The following is a 19,928-nucleotide window of genomic DNA, read 5'->3' as shown; positions in this document are numbered from 1 at the left end:
GCTAGATGACCTCTGGGGAACCCCTTCCAATTATATGATTTCATGACTTGTGAATTAACAAACTACAGTTCCCAGCATTCTTAGCTGGGGTGTGTGCGCTTTAACTGCATAGTGTGCTATGCAGCCTCTCTCTCTGGAAGGCGTCTGAGAGTGTAACCAGCCACAAGAGAAGATGTCAGCAGTGTCATATTTATTCCTGGCTCTGGGCCTCAGAAGAATCCCGGGCCTGGCTGGGAGAAATCCAGTCTCCTGGTTTTCCTCTCCACCTGTCCTTCTTTGACCCCCACCGGATCTATCTTTGGCTTTGCTGGGTTCTCTGATAAACAGAGTGCTGGGGCTCGGGACTGCTTGCAGCCCAGGGCTGAGGTGAGCACGATCACCCCAGAGGCTTGGGTTACAGCCGAGGGAATCACCTTGGGTGCCCTCGGGCAGAGGCTGTAGTCAGGGAAACCTGGAAGAATACCTGTTCTGTGCATTTGGCACGAATCTATCTATGTCTTTCAAGGCCCAGGCAGTTCTGACAGCCACCCAGAAATGTTTTGGGTGCTTTGAGTTGTGGAAGTTGCCCCATAGACGTGAGTGGCAGACAGCCCCACCAACCTCAGCCACCAGCCCCTGTTGGCCCGCCTTCTTCCTTACAACCAATCAGGAGGTGGCTCTGCCCGCCATTGGTATGGGCTGCATCTACATACTTCTGGTCTCCCTACCAGTCCTAACAGGCACCACCAACCACAAGTGGCTTTGAGGAAAGGGTGTGGTCTTCCAATTATTATTAACCATTATAACAAAGTTGTCCCTCCATGCTCAGAAGCAGTGTACCGCAGAATGTTAGTTGCTGAGGACACATGAGTTTTCTGAAGACACCTGCCTGGGGACTACTGGAAATAGCATGGAAGACTTGAGGGGCCTCTGGACTGAGCCAGCAAACTGAGTCTTGTTCCACAAATTTATGGTTTCACCAGGAATGAAATTGCCAGGGGTTGGAGTAGATGACCATTTGGGTCCTTTCCAATGCTACAATTCTATGATTTTACACAGTGCTTTTTTCTGGGGGGTACACAGAGGTACACATACCCCTAAACATTTTGTGAATCTTTGTACTTTTGTCCATTTACAGTATTTATTTTCCCCAATATGAACTATAAATGGTGATTTTCTTGAGTCAAAATGAGAGTACCATATATGTGTGTGTGTATGTGTGTGTATATATATATATATATGTGTGTGTGTGTGTGTGTGTGTGTATGTATATATATATCTGCCTCACCCACATACATATATGTAAAATATATGTATATGTAAAATCAGTGCTTATACACACACACACACACACACACACACGTATGTATGTGTGTGTGTGTGTGTGTGTGTGTATATATATATATATATATTAAAGCACTGATTTTACATATATTTATGTGGGTGAGGCAGATGATGCATTTCAATGCAGCAATAATGCAATAATGCAGATCTTTCTAATATCTTCAGCAATTGCACTCACGTCTGTCCCCATATACTCCTGCTGTTTAGGAGTTCTAGAATCATAGCATCATAGAATTGTAGAGCTGGAAGGACCCCGAGGGTCATCTAGTCCAACCACCTGCAATGCAGGAATCTTAACTGAAGCGTCCATGACAAATGGCCATCCAACCTCTGCTTAAAAACCTCCAAGGAAGGAGAGTCCACAACCTCCTGAGGGAGTCTGCTCCACTGTCAAACAGCTCTTACTGTCAGAAAGTTCTTCTTGATGTTGAGTCGGAATCACCTTTCTTGGAACTTGAAGCCATTGGCTCAGGTCCTACCCATTGGAGGAGGAGGAAAAAAGCTTGCTCTATCTTCCAGGTGACAGCCTTGCAGATATTTGTCATTGGCATGCAACTCTTGAAAATCTTAGGCGGCTTGCGAAAATGATTTTTTTTCTCCCAGGAGAGGTGAACTCTTGCTGGGAACACCAGAATTCAATACAGGGGCTCATAATGCCAGTCAGTTTTGGAGAGGTGTTGTAATGATGGCTTAGAATGAAGTGCAGCACATCTCAAGCACACCAAAGCTTCTGTTGTCTCTTCCAACAGCCTATTTTCACAAAATTGCATTACAGTGCTACCTCGGGTTAAGAATTTAATTCGTTCTGGAGGTCCATTTTTAACTTGAAACTGTTCTTAACCTGAGGTACCACTTTAGCTAATGGGGCCTCCCACTGCTTCTGCACGATTTCTGTTCTCATCCTGAAGCAAAGTTCTTAACCCGCGGTACTATTTCTGGGTTAGCGGAGTCTGTAACCTGAAGCGTCTGTAACCCGAGGTACCACTGTATATATGTTGGGAAATGGTTTGCCCATTTTGTCTCAAGATATTGTCACTAAACTTGGCACAAGAGTCCCTCAGGTTCCACCATTTTGAAACAGGGTGTCAGACTGAAACAATACTCTGCCTGTTTTCTGGCCTAGGTCCAGCTGCCTCTTGAGATCTTGCCGCCAACTTTGGCATGACAGTCCTTCGGTTGGAGTTCTCCATCGGCGTTTGGACACTGCGTGTTATTTTGATTTAAGATGTCAGGGGGAAAATACATAACTTTGGCGTGACTTTGCCCCCTTTTTGGCCACTTCTCGAGATATCATTGACATCGGTTCCCAACATTGGGATGGGGGTCTTCATTGATGTTTGGAAGACAGGCGACATTTTGAATCAAGATGGCAGACCAAAATGTGACTCTGGTGTGATGTCGCCCAGTTTTTGGTTATGCACAAATTACACTATCCATTAAAAAAAAATATCCATGATAATTGGGCAGTGCCAGGCACTCCTCACTAACTTACATATAGATAAATCACAATGTTAGTGTCTGAATAAAATAAACATGCATGTAAATGCATAAATGGGGAGGGGTAGCTCATAAGCCTAGCCAAGGGGGGGCAGTTGCCCCCCATGAAGTAGAACAATAGAAATACAGTAGTACCTCGGGTTACATACGCTTCAGGTTATATACGCTTCAGGTTACAGACTCTGCTAACCCAGAAATAGTACCTCGGGTTAAGAACTTTGCTTCAGGATGAGAAGAGAAACCGTGCTCCGGTGGCGTGGCAGCTGCAGGAGGCCCATTAGCTAAAGTGGTGCTTCAGGTTAAGAACAGTTTCAGGTTAAGTACGGACCTCCGGAACGAATTAAGTACTTAACCCGAGGTACCACTGTACTTAACTAACTGACCAATCATTTCGGTTATGCCACCCTAACAAAAGTCCGGCCCCTCTCCAACAAAAATCCTGGCTACTCCTATGGTGGAGCTGTGTGTGTGTGTTTGTGAACCAGGAAAGTTTTCTGAACATTCAGCATGCAATGTTAATGTCCAAAAGTCTGGGTTTTGCTGCCCTCTGGTGTCCATAATATGCCATTGCTGCTTACATCTCTCCCCCCTCTTCCTTCGCTACTGTTGCTGTTGTTACCATAATGGTTGCTAATGTATCTTTTTATACCAACTGTGAATCGATCCCTGCACCTTTGAAATATTGCAGGGATCAAGAGCAATTTGTGTCGAGACTGTTTTGAATCTTTTCTGCTGGCTTCCGTTTTGCTTCAAAGCAGAAATTTGGCAATGTCAAATTCGATAAATTCCTGTTTCACAACCTCCTTATCCCAAGCAACAGCACCACCTCTCCATTTCTTTTCTTTTTCTTTTCCTGCTAAGGTTTCTGCTCAGAAATCGACAGAACATGAGTCCCAGTAGAGCAAGTGGACTTGAAGAAAGTTTCTGTCTGTCTTTATTTAATAGTCCTTAGGACTGGATTGTTAAAAAAATATATGTTGATTTTTCACAAAAAAACTTTACAGATTTCAGTATGGACCATAAATTGCTTTATCCATTGACTTCCTGTCCCCCCTTCCATGGTTTCCATATTTACCCTTAAATGCTGTATATTTCACATGTAATATGCAATACATCAATGTTAACCTATTGATCTTTACAATTAACTCTGTTAATATTCCAAGTCCTACTCATGTTTTCATCTCGTTATAGTAAAAAGTCTCAATTACAAGTCTTTAGTCCTCAAGGAACTTTTCAACATTTTGGTCTCTAATCTTTGCTGTTAATCCTGCCAGTTCTGCATACTCCATTGTTTTCAAAAGCCAATCTTCCTTTGTTGGAACCTCTTCTTCTTTCCAACATTTTGAACCAGAGGTGAGGAACTTGAGGCATGAGTATTGAATATGGCCCTCCAGCCCCCTCCATCCGGCCCTCAGAACTCTCCCCAGGCCAAACGCCTCACTGCTCTCCCCAACTTTGCACCCTGAATGTTTCTCCCTAGCTGTTATGTGTCCTTGGACTCCCAAAAATGCTTTTTGCCTGATTGGAAGGAAGATTGGGACGGCTGCTTGCTCCATTAAGGTCAGGCAAATCTATCAATTTCAGTTTCTCATTTTTCCATCGTAGGTTCATTTCTTCTCATTTCCACATCAGTTTGCCAAGGTTTTTTGTTTTTTTTTAAACATCTCCTCATGAAAATGTACCAAGCATCTAGGTGGAAATTTCCCCCTGAAAATACCGATTTTTAAATTCAATTTTCTCAAACATATATACACTTTCTTCATGATCTAATGCATTTTGGTATGCTATTTTCACCCACACAGGCATCTTTAAGCACACCCTAATGCATGGGTAGGCAAACTAAGGGTCCGGATCTAGCCCAATTGCCTTCTAAATCTGGCCCATGGATGGTCCGGGAATCAGAATGTGCATGTAGAATGAATGCGTCCTTTTATTTAAAATGTATCTCTGGGTTATTTGTGGGGCATAGGAATTCGTTCATTTCCCCCCTTCCAAAATATAGTCCGTCCCCCCACAAGGTCTGAGGGACAGTGGACCAGCCCCCTGCTGAAAAAAGTTTGCTGACCTCTGCCCTAATATATACATTTCTGAGCTCATCAGAAGTGTCCTGCAAAATTGGGAGAAGTGGGTGCCTTTCTTTCCTTTCAAATGTTTCGCTTTGCGTATCGCTTTGGCAACTGTGGATTAGATAGGCCTGCTTTTAAATGCTAACTGAACCTCAGGCCTCTCCCATTCCTAGTCCCCATTGTCAGCTGCTCTCTAGCTGGTAATTTGCCCCTGCCCCTGACTGCAGGGCTCTGGCCTTTATACCTGAGCTCCAGCCCCTACCTGCAGCATGATGCTTGTTATTCCTCCAAAAAGATGCTGGCAGCAACAAAGGGGAAATACTAGGGACTGGCAGTTATGTCCTGCCCTCTTTCCCAAACTCCCTGGTGCTATGGGAGCTCCTCCTGTCTGCTATCTCCCTACTCCACTCCCTGGGATGTGTTTTGCATCATGTCATTGATGCAATAATATTGCACAAGTGATAGAAGCCTGTCCTTCCACAACAATTCTGCTTTATTAGTTGTTCTGTGATGCTTCTACAGTGTAACCACTGGAGGGCACTGTTGTTCTACAGCACAATGGAACTGGGACAAGAACACCCCTTCCCAATATTATATTTGTTTCATAAAATCCACAGATGGCTTGATTGTACATAAAACCCCTCAAAGCGGTTTAGAAAGAGAATAAAACAATAGAAATATCAGTAAAAGCAACCCTTTAAAGCTTTCAAAAGACAAAATCAGCAGTAAATGAAAAATGGATTAAAACATACTACATGTCTGGGTAAAGGTAAAGGGGCCCCTGACCATTAGGTCCAGTCGTGGCCGACTCTGGGGTTGCTGCGCTCATCTCGCTTTCCTGGCCGAGGGAGCCGGCGTACAGCTTCCGGTTCATGTGGCCAGCATGACTAAGCCACTTCTGGCGAACCAGAGCAGCGCACGGAAACGCTGTTTACCTTCCCACCAGAGTGGTACCTATTTATCTATTTGTACTTTGACGTGCTTTCGAACTGCTAGGTTGGCAGGAGCAAGGACCGAGCAACGGGAGCTCACCCCGTCACGGGGATTCGAACCGCCGACCTTCCGATCATCAAGTCCTAGGCTATGTGGTTTAACCCACAGCGCCACCCGCATCCCTACATGTCTGGGTAGGCTTGTGCAAACAACAGTGTTTTTAACAAGGGCTGAACAGAGTACAGTGAAGGCACCTGCTTGATGTCAACAGGCAGGGAGTTCTACAGTGTAGGTGGTGCCACACTGAAAGATTGATTTCTTACGAATGCAGAACGGGTATTAAGGGGTACCTGTAGAAGTGCCAGTTCTGCAGATCAGTGTGTGTGTGGGGGAAATCCTCATGAAAATTCACCAGCATTTTGGTGCTAATTTCTCCTAATAAACGCACTTCCGTATGTAGTTTTGACTAAAGAACACATTTTTTGCAAGCAAAGTTTCCTAACATAATGAATTTTTGTGTGTCGTTTTCACTAGTGTATTCATCAGCAGGCATTCTTTACCTCAGTGTATGCATTTTTGAAAACCTTGGTCTGTCAGAGAACTGCATTGCGAAAGTTCAGAGAAGTGTGAATTTCGAAGGATGGCTGTGTTTCGGTTACCATATTGCTTCTGAAGGTGTAAATCTGGTAGATTCACTTTTATTTATATTTTTCATAAAGTTTTATTTGGTTTTACAAGTTCATTCACACAAATAAAATTCTTGCAAATTTTAAAATTAGAACAAGATTCTTCCGAATCTTAGGACTTCTCTCCTCCTCTCCGTGGGTTCTTCAAATACCTTTGCCAAGTGCATATGATAAACTCATCCAAATTACAGTCCTCCATTATATCCGAAGTCTTTGTGACATTGCAAGAGTTATTTAAAGCCTGTCAAATAGTTCCAGTGTTTACAGTTTTCTTTTAGATACAGTTTATATTTGTCCCATTCTCTACTGCAGTTTTGATCTTCCCAATTTCTGATTTTCCCAGTCAGTCTTGCCCTCTTTGCATAGTCTAGTATTTTCATCTGCCAGTCCGCTTTCGTAGGTATCACTTTTCCAACTCTGGGCAAGCAGCATCCTTGCAGCTGTACATAAACAGTCTTTTCAATTCCTTCGGTCTCTCTGCACCTACAATTCCTAACAAAACGGCTTCTGGGGTTTTTTTTAACAAAAGTTATTCTAAACATTTTTAAAAGTTCATTATATATCATTTCCCAGAATTCCTTTATTGTTTTACAATTCCACCACATATGATAGAAGGTGCCCTGGAAGGTTCACTTTTAAATTTATACCCCGCCCCGACCTGGCCACAGTGATCCATGCGACGGTCATCTCCAGGCTTGATTACTGTAATTCGCTCTACGCAGGGCTGCCCTTGAAGCTGTCCCAGAAACTCCAGCGGGTACAGAATGCTGCAGCGAGGCTCCTCACGGGGTCTCTGCCATGGGAGCATATTCACCCAGTGCTTTTCAAGCTGCACTGGCAATGTCACCCAGTGCTTTTCAAGCTGCACTGGCTCCCGGTGGAGTACAGGGTCAGATTTAAGGTGCTGCTTTTGACCTTTAAAGCCCTTCACGGCCTAGGACCCTCGTACCTACGGGATCGCCTCTCCTGGTATGCCCCACGGAGAGCCTCAAGGTCCATAAATAACAACACTCTAGTGGTCCCAGGCCCTAAGGAAGTTAGATTGGCTTCAACCAGAGCCAGGGCCTTTTCAACTCTGGCTCCAGCCTGGTGGAACGCTCTGTCTCATGAGACCAGGGCCCTGCAGGATCTGATTTCTTTCCGCAGGGCCTGTAAGACAGAGTTGTTCCGCCTGGCCTTTGGCTTGGAGCCAATTTGATTCCCTCCCTCCCTCTCTTTCTTTTTCTTTTCCTTCTCCTCCTACGATGAGGCTACATTTTAATATTTTAATGTTCCATTATTTTAATGTTGTATTTTATTTTTGTTTTTAAGTTGTAATCATTCATCTTGTTTTTATTATTGCTTGTAAGCCGCTCTGAGCCCGGCCTTGGCTGGGGAGGGCGGGGTATAAATAAAAAATTATTATTATTATTATTATTATAAATGTGAACTGAATTGAGTTCCTTCCCCATCCCTACATGCACATGACTGGCCCTGACAATGCAGTGAAAAACAGAGAGTTAATACAGGCGACGGATCATGCTCTGCTCCTGCGGTGTCACTTCCCACCCCAGACCTTGGTTTTGGTGACCATCTTCCATATGGCAACCTTGATTTCGTTGTTCCTCAGGGTGTAGATCATGGGGTTCATTAAGGGGAAGACCACAGTGTGGAAGATGGCGACCAACTTGTCGAGAGCGAAGGCCTGGAAGGGGCGGCAGTACATGTAGATTGCGGGAGCGAACATGATGAAGACGATGATGATGTGGGTGACGCAGGTGGAGGCTGTCTTGCCCTTCCCTTTGGTGGAGCTGGACCTCACCTTGGACAGAAGGGCCCCATAGGAGATGAGGAGGAGAATGAAACAGATCAAAGTGGCCAAGCCGCTGTTGAAGAACATGACAAACTCCAGGTTGTAAGTGTCGGTGCAGGCCAGCTTGATGATCTGGTTGATGTCGCAGAAGAAGTTGTCCAGCTTGTTTGGGCCGCAGAAGGGGAGCTGGATGATGGGAATGAACTGGATCAGGGAATGCATTAAGCCAAGGAGCCACACGGTTGCAACCAGTCCCCAGCAGACAGCTTTGCTCACCACGTTGCCATAACGCAAAGGGTGGCAGATGGCCACGTACCGGTCAAAGGCCATGCCAATGAGGAGGAGGAATTCAGCTGCCCCCAGCCAGTGGAGGAAGAAGATCTGGGACATGCAGCCCCAATATGAGATGGCTTTCCGCTGCGAGTACAGGTCAGACAACATCTTGGGCGGGGTGACTGAGCAGTAGCAGAGGTCTAGGAAGGCCAGGTTGCCCAGGAAGAAGAACATGGGGGAGCTGAGGCGGGGGTTGCTCAAGATGGTCACGATGATGAGGATGTTCACAGGCAAGATGAGGGTGTCAAAGAAGAGGAAGAGGACAAAGAGAAAGAGCTGGACCTCTCTTCTCTGAGAGAGACCCAGCAGCACAAACTCCTTCACCGTCGTGGTGCGGTTGCCCCGCTCCATCCTCTTGGGGTTGCCTCCAGCAACAAACACTCACACACATCCTCACACTGGAAGGACTGCAAGCTCTACACGAATCGGAAAACACCAACATGAAACAGCTTCTAAAACCTGGATCCGCTAGAGAGGACAAGGTGCAGACTTGAGGGATTTACTGTATTTTTTGCTCCATAAGACGCACATTTTTCCTCTTAAAAACTAAGGGGAAATGTCTGTGCATCTTATGGAGTGAATGTGTGGTCCCTGGGGCTGGGGGGGGGGACCCGGACTTCCCTCGCCAGCCCCACAAGCTCCTTAGCAGCTCTGGGGTAGCCCGCGAAGCCTCCGCAGGGCAAAGGGGAGCCTTCATCCCGCTGCCCTGCGGAGGCTTCACGCGGCTCTCCCTGTCTTTTGCGGGAGGTGAGGGACAGAGCGCACGGCTCTGTCCCTTCCCCCACCTCCCTCAAAAGACAGGGATAGCCGTGCTCCCTTTAAAGAGCATGTGGCTCTTGCGGGAGGTGGGGGAAGTGACAGAGCAAGGCTCTCTCACTCCCCCCACTTCCCGCAAAAGTCCCCAAGAGCTGCACTCCCTTTCAAGAGCCGCGCGGAGCGTGTGTGTGGCTCTTGGGTGCTTCTCCCTCCTTGGGGAAAAGCCTGCAAGCGCCGTGCACACGCTCCACACGGCTCTTGAAAGGGAGCGCTGAGCAGAGCCTGGGATGCATACAGGCTCTGCTCAGCGCTCCCTTTAAATAATACTTTTTTTCTTGAATTCCCCCTCTGAAAACTAGGCGTGCCTTATGGTCAGGTGCACCTTATGGAGCGAAAAATACGGTACTTTGAATTTAACTAAAACAGGGGTGGAAAGCCTCAGGTTTGGGACCTGAATGTGGCCCCAAGGCCTCACTATCTGGCCCTTGGAATTCTCTGCTGGCCGACTGGTCTTGAAACAGTAGACCAGCCTCCCCCAAACTGGTGGTCTCCAGAAGTTCTTGGACAACAGCTTCCATTTCCCCTCACAGTTGGCCACACTGACTGGGAATAATGGGAGTTAGAGTCCAGTGACACATTGAGCAGTTATGGCTGGTCCATCAGGCTGAATGGGGCATTGACCTACCAACCTTAGTCTGCTTTCAGCCAACCCTCACCTGCTTTCTTTCTTACTTACAACCAACTAAGTAGATGGACTTGACTGTCAGCTTCTTCCTCTTCAGTTTCAGGACCCATCATTTAAAGCAGTATTATACCACTTAAGTATATATTTAAAGCAACATCAAACCACTTTAAACAGCCATGACTCCCCCATCCCAATATCCTGAGAACTGTGGTTTGTTAAAGGAGCTGAGAATTTATCCCCTTTCCCTTCACACAGCTACAGTACAATTTCAGAGTGGTTTAACAATCAATCCCTCTTCCCAGACACCTAGCGCTTCTCCTCCTTTCAGCTAAGAACAAGCGTATAGCCTGCCAGGTTTGTTTGACCACAGACAACAGTGGGACAAAAAAAGAGTCATAGATTTGTTAATGGAATCTATTGTAAGATTGGAGGGCTTGGCAGGAGAGGTTCAACGGGCTCGATGGACTGCTTAAAGTTGGTCAAACATAGGATCATAGAACTGTAGAGTTGGAAGAGACACCAAGGGCATAGCTTTCAACGTTTCCCTTTTTTAAAGGGAAATTCCCTTATTCCGAATAGGATTCCTTGCAAGAAAAGGGAAAAGTTGACAGCTATGCACCAAGGGTCATCCTGGCAGTACAGGAATCTTGTCCACAGTTGCTACTGAAGCATGTTGGTCAGGCATATCCATTTGTGATGTAAACTGCAGGCAATGTATTAATGTGGGAACTAAATCGTTAAGCAATTGTATCTCAATGCAGTATGATTTTTTTTGGGGGGGGGGAGTGTTCTGAAAAGAACAAGCAGAGAAAGGAGAAGACACTGTGCCCAGCTCAAGATGGAGGTGGATATGTGTTTGCGAATGAAACGAGCAGAACAAAGTTCATTTGTATGAGAAAGAAAGGCATAGAGAGCTGAGCTTGGGTTCTGAAAGCATCTCAGGGGCTTGGCTGTCGCTTTAGAGATCTGATGTGGGAGCCGTGTGAAAAGTACTTAGGTTCTATGGGCAACTTGTACATCTGCAAATATTTACCAAATGCCCACAAACCTGCACTAACCTCCTTCCAAAGGGAAACAAACCCAGGTTAAGTGCAGCACCCTGAGAACATTTCGCCACCCAGAGATATAGGGGTGAGTGTAACAATATGCTTTCCATGCAGAAAGTCCCCGAATTCAATCCCCAGCATATTTAAGGAATGTAAAGTAGTAAGTGGTGTGAAGGACCTCTTGTTGGAAGCCAAGAGTCACTGCCTACCAGAACAGACATTACTAGGCCAGATGGATAAATGCTCTCACTATAAGACAGCTTCATTTATTCCTATTCGAATGAGCTCCAACTACTGAGCTACAGCATGCGCAGTAGAGCATTGCAGGAGCAAAGTGCTGACAACCTCCATTTGCAAGAGTTGCAATTGAAATAACAGAATCATAGAATTGGAAGAGACCCCAAGGATCATCCAATCTGATCCCCTGCCATGCAGGAATATGCAGCTGTCCCACACAGGGATCGAACTAGCAACCTTGGCATTATCAGCAGTTTGCTCAAACCAACGGAGCTGTCTGGGCATATAGCGCAACCTTCCTATGTCTGATGTACCTCCTAGCAAAGAGAGGAGATTGTTTTGCCCTCTGTTCATTGTGTGATGGATGAACATAAGATGAGTCCTGCTGGATCAGGGAAGGGGTACATCTAGCCCAGCATCCTGTTCTCATAGTGATGCCTAAGGGAAGACCTGAGCACAGCAACACACACACCCCTTCTGTGGTTTCCAGCAACTGGTATTCAGTCTCCAACAGTGGAAATAGAACACAGCCATCAGGGTTAGGAGTCACTGATAGCCTTATCCTCCCATAGATGTATGTATGTATGTATGTATGTATGTATAGAGGGACGCGGGTGGCGCTGTGGGTTAAAGCCTCAGTGCCTAGGGCTTGCCGATCGAAAGGTCGGCGGTTTGAACCCCCGTGGCGGGGTGCGCTCCCGTCGTTCGGTCCCAGCGCCTGCCAACCTAGCAGTTCGAAAGCACCTTCGGGTGCAAGTAGATAAATAGGGACCGCTTACCAGCGGGAAGGTAAACAGCGTTCCGTGTGTTGCGCTGGCTCGCCAGATGCAGCTTGTCACGCTGGCCACGTGACCCGGAAGTGTCTGCGGACAGCGCTGGCCCCTGGCCTCTTAAGTGAGATGGGCGCACAACCCTAGAGTCTGGCAAGACTGGCCCGAACGGGCAGGGGTACCTTTACCTTTTATAGATAGATAGATAGATAGATAGATAGATGATAGATAAATAGCTTATGACCTTCTCATGGGCATCTGGGAAAAGAAAAGAAGCCAGGGCTTTTGCATCTTTAACAGTTGCCTAGGTGAGGGAATTTTAGCAGGTATAGCTGGAATGAGAAGCTGGAATTCTCATTACCGACGAAAGAATGGCAAATTAAATTAATGGACTATGCAGAATTAGACAAATTAACAGGAAGGATTTGAAACCTGGGGGACAAGAGATTCTTAGAAGACTGGAGTAAATATTTGAACTATTTGAAAAGCAATTGTAATGAGCAGATTACGCTAGTAGGACTACAAGAAGTTCTGTAAGAAGGATTATATGAAATATTGCAAGGAAGACTATGAAGATAATTATTAGTTAATGGCAATTAAAAGTAATAGAGAAATTAAGAAATGCGGAAAATCTTCAAAGGTTGTTGACGGAAGTCTAAAATATTGTATAAGATAAGAAATTATGTTAAAGGACTGTTGGAAATGATATGTTAAAAAATTAATAAAAGTGTGTGTGTGTGTGTGTGTGTGTGTATATACACGAAGCTGAAATTCTCTGTTCTATGACCTATTAGAGGAGCAGGGGCCCCATCCTGAATTTTCACTCAGTTTCCTGAACCAGACCTAGACTTGCTTTCCACAAGGCTGCTGTGTCATAGTCTTGGCCCTCTCAAAATACCTTAAAGCTCAAACAAGGTTCAAATAAGACACAGGTAGACACTGGAGGCATGGTTGGTTAGCAGAATAGGATGTGAAGAGAGAGAGAATCAATGGAGGAAAGGCAGAAGAGGAGCGTCAGGAATGACTTACCATGCAGGATCTTGGTGCGACAAGAGATGCCCTTAGTTGGCCACAGGTCTTCACACCTCCCAAAACTAAATCAGCTCCTGCCCCATGAGAATCCCTTGAATGGGAGAACGGATCTGCTCCATGTTTAGACCTGGAAGGAAGCCCAACTTGGAGTTCAGGGAGCTTGTTAAAAAGAAAAAGAAAAAAGATTGTGGCTGGTTTTGCAAGTGATGGCAGCATCCCCCAGGATGGGAAGGTGGGAGATGAATCAAGAATGAATCCAGATTGGAATGAGACTTCAGTTCCACAGTAGTGTACAATGTTATAGGATTGGAGGGTCAGTCTGGGTGACATTTGTGGTTCCCTTTCAGTCTTATAATCATGTAGCTGTGAGGTTTAGAAGCTAGTGAAAGGACACATTGAATTAGGGCACGTGTTACAGCATTAATGATCATGCCAATCTGCCTGGTTGCTAAGCAATAGCTCCACCCATCTCACTCTTGTACAAAAGTTGAATTCATATTTATTCCTTTGCCCACTTTTGCTTCTGGCTCTGCCCACCACTAGTGTGTGGCCCCCAGAAGGTTGCACAGAAGCTAATGTGGCCCTCAGCCTGAGAAAGATTGTCCACCTAGCCTTATGCTTTGGCAAACCCACTTCTTCAAACTCCATCACTATTTACTTTCTTTCATTTCATACCCCAAAATCTGTGTTTGCCCATCAGCTTCCACATGGCTTGTTTGATCTCCATGTTCCTCAGTGTGTAGATCATGGGATTCATTAGGGGGAAGACTACAGTGTGGAAAATGGCCACCACCTTGTCGAAGGGATAGTCCTGGAAGGGACAGCAGTAGAGGTAGATGATGAACATGATGAAGATGAAGATGATGCGGTGATGCAGATGTAGGCAGCTTTGCTCTTCTCTTGGTCAGATCCTATCCTCACCTTGACCAGAGGGCTCCATAGGAGATGAGGAGAAGGATAAAAGTTGGCCAGACCACTGTTGAAGAACATGATGAACTCCAGGATGTGGGAACCTGTGCAGGCCAACCTGACAATCTGGTTAATGTCACAGAAGAAGTTGTCTAGCTCATTGGGGCCACAAAGGGGGAGTGGCATGATAAGGATAATTTGGATGACGGAGTGCACAAATACTAGACACCATGATGCTAGGGCCAAAATGCAGTAGACTGCTCTGGTGACTAGACTGGTGTAGTGCAGCAGGTGACAACAGGCCACATAGCAGCCAATGGCCAGGGCAATGATAAGGAAGAACTCGGACCCACCAAGAAAATGGAGGAAGAAGATCTGGGCCATGAAATCCTTGTAGGAGATCGTCTTGTGGTAGGAGAAGAAATCAGCAAGCATCCTGTGTAAAACTCTGGAGAGCCACAGCCAATCAGTGTGGAAAATATTGAACTAGATCAGGCACCCCCAAACTCAGTCCTCCAGATGTTTTGGGACTACAACTCCCATCATCCCTAGCTAATAGGACCAGTGGTCAGGGATGATGGGAATTGTTGTCCCACAATATCTGGAGGGCCGAGTTTGGGGATGCCTGAACTAGATGAACCAATGACTCAGTAGAACCTCATTGATAAAACAGTAAACTGAGGGTTGTCACTCCTTTTAGGACCCATGGGCACATCTGGAGTTCTGGTCAACTGGTATAATTTACATTACTTTCACAGTTATATGTTGCACTGCTGCATGGTCTGCCAGCCACTTGGAACTGTGCGTAGCCAGAAGTCCCTGTGCACTAAATATTTATTACATGAAGTAATCAATGTCTGTATTCTGATTTCTTTTTAAAAGCTCATTCTGCTTTGAAGGCTTTGGAGTGGGCAACAACACTTAAAACTGAGCTGAACAAGACAGAAAAAAATTTAAAGCATTATTTTTAATGTCAAAATACTGTAATATGAACCTCAAATTTTAATTTACACCATACTAGGATAGCTCAGCTGGTTAGAGCGTGGCACCAGTAATGTCAAGGTTGCAGGTTCGACCCCCATGTGGGACAGCTGTGTATTCCTGCATCGCAGGGGGTTGGACTAGATGATCCTCAGGGTCCCTTCCAACTCCATGACTGTGCTTTAAATGCTAGCTATGAAGGACCAACCTGACCAAGAAAGGCTTTGGGTGTTTCAAAAACAAAATGATCTTGCTCGAACATTTGGTGAGTTTCCAGTGGCAGAGAGTTTCCTGGTTTTGGAGAGGTCACTGGAACACCATTGTGTGGACATGGGGTAGTAGCCAACATTAAACATACTCAGAGTAAACCTATTGAATATAAATGGCATATCTAACTTTGGGTCCATTAATTCCAATGGGTCCACTCTGATAATGAAGTCATAGGAAGCTACTCTATAGTTGTGTGTTTGAATGAGAGTGAAGATCCTAGATGACCTGTTTATTGAGTATTTGTCCTGATTGGCTATCACAACGTTTATGTGGAAGTCAGACCATGTCTGACCTTTATGAAGCTTCTCCTTTGATTTGTTTGTGGGGAGGTTATGAAGGCAATGAGCATCCATCCTGAATTCATTCTGATGTTTGTGCCTTTCCATTTATCATTCATTTATCACACTTTTCAGTGCGTTTCCCTAAATGCAAAAACCTGTTGTCCCCCTCCCCCCAGTGGTGGATTTGTTGCATTAAAGGTAAAGGTACCCCTGCCCGTACGGGCCAGTTGTGTCCGACTCTAGGGTTGTGCACCCATCTCACTTAAGAGGCCGGGGGCCAGCGCTGTCCGAAGACACTTCCGGGTCACGTGGCCAGCGTGACGAAGCTGCTCTGGCGAGCCAGCACCAGCACAGCACACGGAAATGCCGTTTACCTTCCCGCCAGTAAGCGGTCCCTATTTATCTACTTGCACTTAAGGGTGCTTTCGAACTGCTAGGTGGGCAGGAGCTGGGACCGAAAGACGGGAGCTCACCCCGCCGCGGGGATTCGAACCGCTGAACATACGTTCGGCAAGCCCTAGGCACTGAGGTTTTACCCACAGTGCCACCCACATCTCCCTTTGTTGCATTAGATCCCACCATTAAACCAATCCACTTTAATGGAGAAAATCCAAATTCCTGACTTGAATTCCCTCCCACCAAACACTGACAGTCTGAAGGTGACCTCAGCCCCTGGTTTCTCAGTTCAAGAGCCTCCAGTACAAGAGCAAATGATAGCAAAGACACTCAACTGATGCTCTGTCAGTGACATCAGGTCTCAGCAGCTATGTTCTCATCCTAAGCTTCTCAATATCAGTTGCTGGATTTGGGGGCTGAAGAAGAGCAGATGGAAGGTGCTGCTCTCTTGACCAAACAGAGGTAAAAGCCTAATCTCTTAGAGCAGAGATGGAAAGCTTTCAGCCTTCCAGATGCTGTCATACTAACATCCCATCAGCCATGACAATTGGACATGCTGTTGAGGTTAATGGGAAGTGGAGTCCAACAACATCTGGAGTGTCACAGGTTTCTGATACCTGTCCTAGAATTTATATGAGTCCTGGTCAAACCAGAGGGCCATTTCTGCTTAACAGTCTCCTTATGGCATGCTTAATCTCCTTGTTCCTCAGCGTGTAGATGATGGGGTTCATCAAGGGGAAGACCATAGTGTGGAAAACAGCCACCACCTTGTCAAAAGAAAACTCCTGGAAAGGGTGACCGTAGATGTAAACGGCGGGACCAAACATGACAATGACAATGATGATGTGGGTGATGCATGTGGAAGTAGCTTTGTTCTTCCCTTCGACAGAACCCATTCTCACCTTGAACAGCAGGATCACATAGGAGATGAGGAGGAGGATGAAACCAATGAAGGTGGAGACACCACTGTTGACAAACATGAAGAACTCCAGGGCATAGGTGTCTGCGCAAGCCAACTTGACGACCTGAGTGATGTCACAGAAGAAGTTGTCCAGTTCATTGGGGCCACAGAAAGGGAGTGGGACAATGAGGAGAACTTGGATGATGGAGTGGACAAAACCTAAGCACCAGGATCCTACCACCATGGCACTGCAGACTGGCCTGCTTACTATGGTGGCATAATGCAATGGGTGGCAAATGGCCACATAGCGGTCAATGGCCATGGCAATGAGAAGGAAGACCTCTGACCCTCCCAGCAAGTGGAGGAAGAAGATCTGGGCCATGCAAGCCTTGTAGGAGATGGCCTTGCGGCTGGAGAAGAAATCGGCAAGCATCTTGGGAGGGGTGACAGAGCAGTAGCAGATGTCCAGAAATGCCAGGTTGGCCAAGAAGAAGTACATGGGGGACCCCAATCGGGTGTCGCTGCGGATGGTCATGATGATGAGGATGTTTCCTGGCAGGATCAAACAGTAGAAGAGAAAGAAGAGGAAGAACAGGAAGAGCTGGGCCCCTCGTGCCTGGGAGAGACCCAGCAGAACGAACTCTTTCACCATGGAATGATTCCCTTGCAGCATCTTTCCAGAAGCCTATAACGTTAGGGCATAGAGACAGCGGACAGAGAAAATACTTTCTTCCTTCTTTCCTGACACTAGAACTTGTGGAACTCCAAGTTACAAAGCAATGGGGGCGAGGAGGCAATTTGCTGTGGAGAAGGGATGGGTGGGAGCTTTGCCCCTCATAACTTGTTGCTTACATTCCTACTTCCCTTCTTCACAACAATTTCCTGCCAAAGCAGGGTTCCGGAGTCATATCTGCAGCATTGTGGGGAAAGATTGGGCATGGCAGAATGGTAGGGTGGGCATGGGGCAATCAGGTTGCAGCTTTTCTCTGCAAAACACCCCTCATGCTAACAGAATCTGCTCAGGGAACGATCGGTTCTATTAATTATGAAATGACAGCCTGAGCATCCCTCTGTATGCACCACATTCTGTGCTAAACAAGTCATTTACAAAGCCAGTGCTGATCTTATGACATGTAAGAACATAAGAAGAGCTCTGCTACATGAGGCCAATGGAACATCTGGTCCAACAGCATCTTGTTTGCACAGGGGCCAGCCAGATGTAGCAACTCTCCCTACTTCTGATCCCCATCAACTTGTAGTTGGAGGCATCTGACCATCATGGCTTGTAGCCACTGCTAGCCTTATCCTCCATGAATTAAGCTATTTGTCATCTAAAGCTGTCCAAGTTGGGGACCACCGCTTTATCTTGTGGGAGCAAATGTTAGGCTATGAGCCGTGTAAAGAAGCAGTTTGCATTGTCCATCCAATATCTCCCAATGTTTCACTTCCTTGGATGGTCCTGGGTTCTAAAACTGGGAGAATTGGGAAGGGAACAAAGTAAAAGCTTTTCATAAAGAACAGATTTTAAACAGGCATGCTTCTTGGTTCAAGACACTGAAGAAATTTGATCCATTTTGCGTTTAAAGGTGAACCTCCCTAATCAGCATTCTCCAAAACAACATGAGATCTGAAATATAGCCACTTTGTGAAATTTGCACTTTTCCAAATTTTGCAGTGCTGCTCGCCAGCCAAGCGATGTGTACAAAAATGCACATGCTAGGTTAAACTGTGTAGAAAATGCATCTTTTAGGGCCTATCCATTCCTCTGCATTTTCCCAGGCACAGTCCATGCTTTAAAGCTCTGCGTTCAGGCACTCTTTTCTTTTGCTCCGAAGATTTCCCTGTGAAAATCCCTTCTTTAACGCTGAATTGGAGCAAATGGCAATCTACAGAAAATCTGAATTGCATTTGTTGCACTTCAGCTTTAAAGAGTGGGTTTTCATAGGGAAAGTTCTGTGGTGAAAAAAGGAGTGCCCAGATGTGGAGCTTTAAAGTGTGGACCTGGAAAGTGCAGGGCAAAAGGTAAGAGTGAATAAGCCCTTAGTGAAAACTATGTACAGCTGTGGTTCCCAGTTGTGGTTCCAGGGACCCCTGGGGGGTCTGTGGCCTCATCCCTTGTCTCCCCTCAGCTAAATACAGTGGTACCTCAGTTGTCAAACATAATCTGTTCCGGAAGACCGTTTGACTTCTGAAACGTTCGACAAGCGAGGGCGGTCGACAATTCCCATTGAGAAAATTGAGAAAAATGCCCTGGAAGCTGTTCGGCTTCTGAGGAGCATTCGAAAACAGAAGCATTTACCTCCTGGTTGTCAGCATTTGAAAGCTGAATCGTCCGGCTTCTGAAGCATTTGGCAACCGAGGTACCACCGTATTTGGCATTTTTGCATGGTAACAGCCCAAATTTTATGGTATGTTGTAGCACTGTGCGATTTTTCAATATATTGGCCGGTTTTGAATGAGACTGCCATAACGGTTTTGATCCAGCAACATGCAGCAATATTTAGCTCCTCAAGCGAGGGAGACCAGGGCAGCTGATTGCGAGGTGCTGCCTTCCCCTCACACTGACCCAGAAGAAGACAGCTGATTGCCCTCACTTCAAGGCACCGTGGCACTCCCTTCCCCTGGCACAGAGGTGGAGCAGCTTTTCTCAGCCAGCAGGAAAGCAGCAGCAGCCACAGTGGGCATGAATCTATGCTGGCTGCCCCACTGATGGCAGCTTGAAACACCCTCCATCCCAAACCATGTGATGGAGTTGACTCTGCTTCCTCTTCTCCCTCCCTCCATCCAGTCTCTGCGGCTGCTCCTTCTCTCACCCCCACACCTGATCTCCAATTTCTGACATTGTGATATATCGGAATATTGCGATGTTTAGCTGCTGATATATCACAATGTTGGAAACCAGATATCGCTCAGCTCTAGTCTGTTTTTTTGGTATACCCAAGATCCTTTGCTTATTCGGGGCTGCCCCACATTTTGTTCAAAAAATTGCTTTACAGAGGTAACTACCATAGATTTATCAAAAATTTCAAAAGTA

General features: G+C 46.1%; 1 protein-coding gene across 1 annotated transcript; it reads right to left on the bottom strand.

Moving 5' to 3' along the window:
• Positions 1–7,927: 7,927 nt before the first annotated feature.
• Positions 7,928–17,601, bottom strand: LOC310663019 (olfactory receptor 4N2-like). Its single transcript, XM_083410535.1, has 3 exons — positions 16,896–17,601; positions 13,154–13,315; positions 7,928–8,483 (listed from the first exon to the last, which is right to left on the bottom strand). Exons 1-3 carry the CDS (start codon positions 17,565–17,567, stop codon positions 8,043–8,045), a joined length of 1,275 nt encoding a protein of 424 aa, XP_083266661.1. The 5' UTR covers positions 17,568–17,601; the 3' UTR covers positions 7,928–8,042.
• Positions 17,602–19,928: the final 2,327 nt, after the last annotated feature.

The sequence above is a fragment of the Podarcis tiliguerta genome, assembly GCF_965153285.1.
Source record: "Podarcis tiliguerta genome assembly, chromosome: 13".
NCBI lineage: Eukaryota > Metazoa > Chordata > Lepidosauria > Squamata > Lacertidae > Podarcis > Podarcis tiliguerta.
This window is presented reverse-complemented; position numbering and strand designations above follow the sequence as displayed.

Excerpts from the sequence above, each read along its gene's own strand:
- LOC310663019 (XM_083410535.1), bottom strand. The coding sequence starts at position 17,567 with ATGCTGCAAGGGAATCATTCCATGGTGAAAGAGTTCGTTCTGCTGGGT. Across the intron at positions 13,316-16,895 it reads ATGTGATCCTGCTGTTCAAG|CTCCCTGAACTCCAAGTTGG; the intron begins GTGAGAATGGGT and ends CTTTTTAACAAG. Across the intron at positions 8,484-13,153 it reads TCGCACCAAGATCCTGCATG|CTCCCCTTCTGCGGCCCAAA; the intron begins GTAAGTCATTCC and ends CCCATCATCCAG.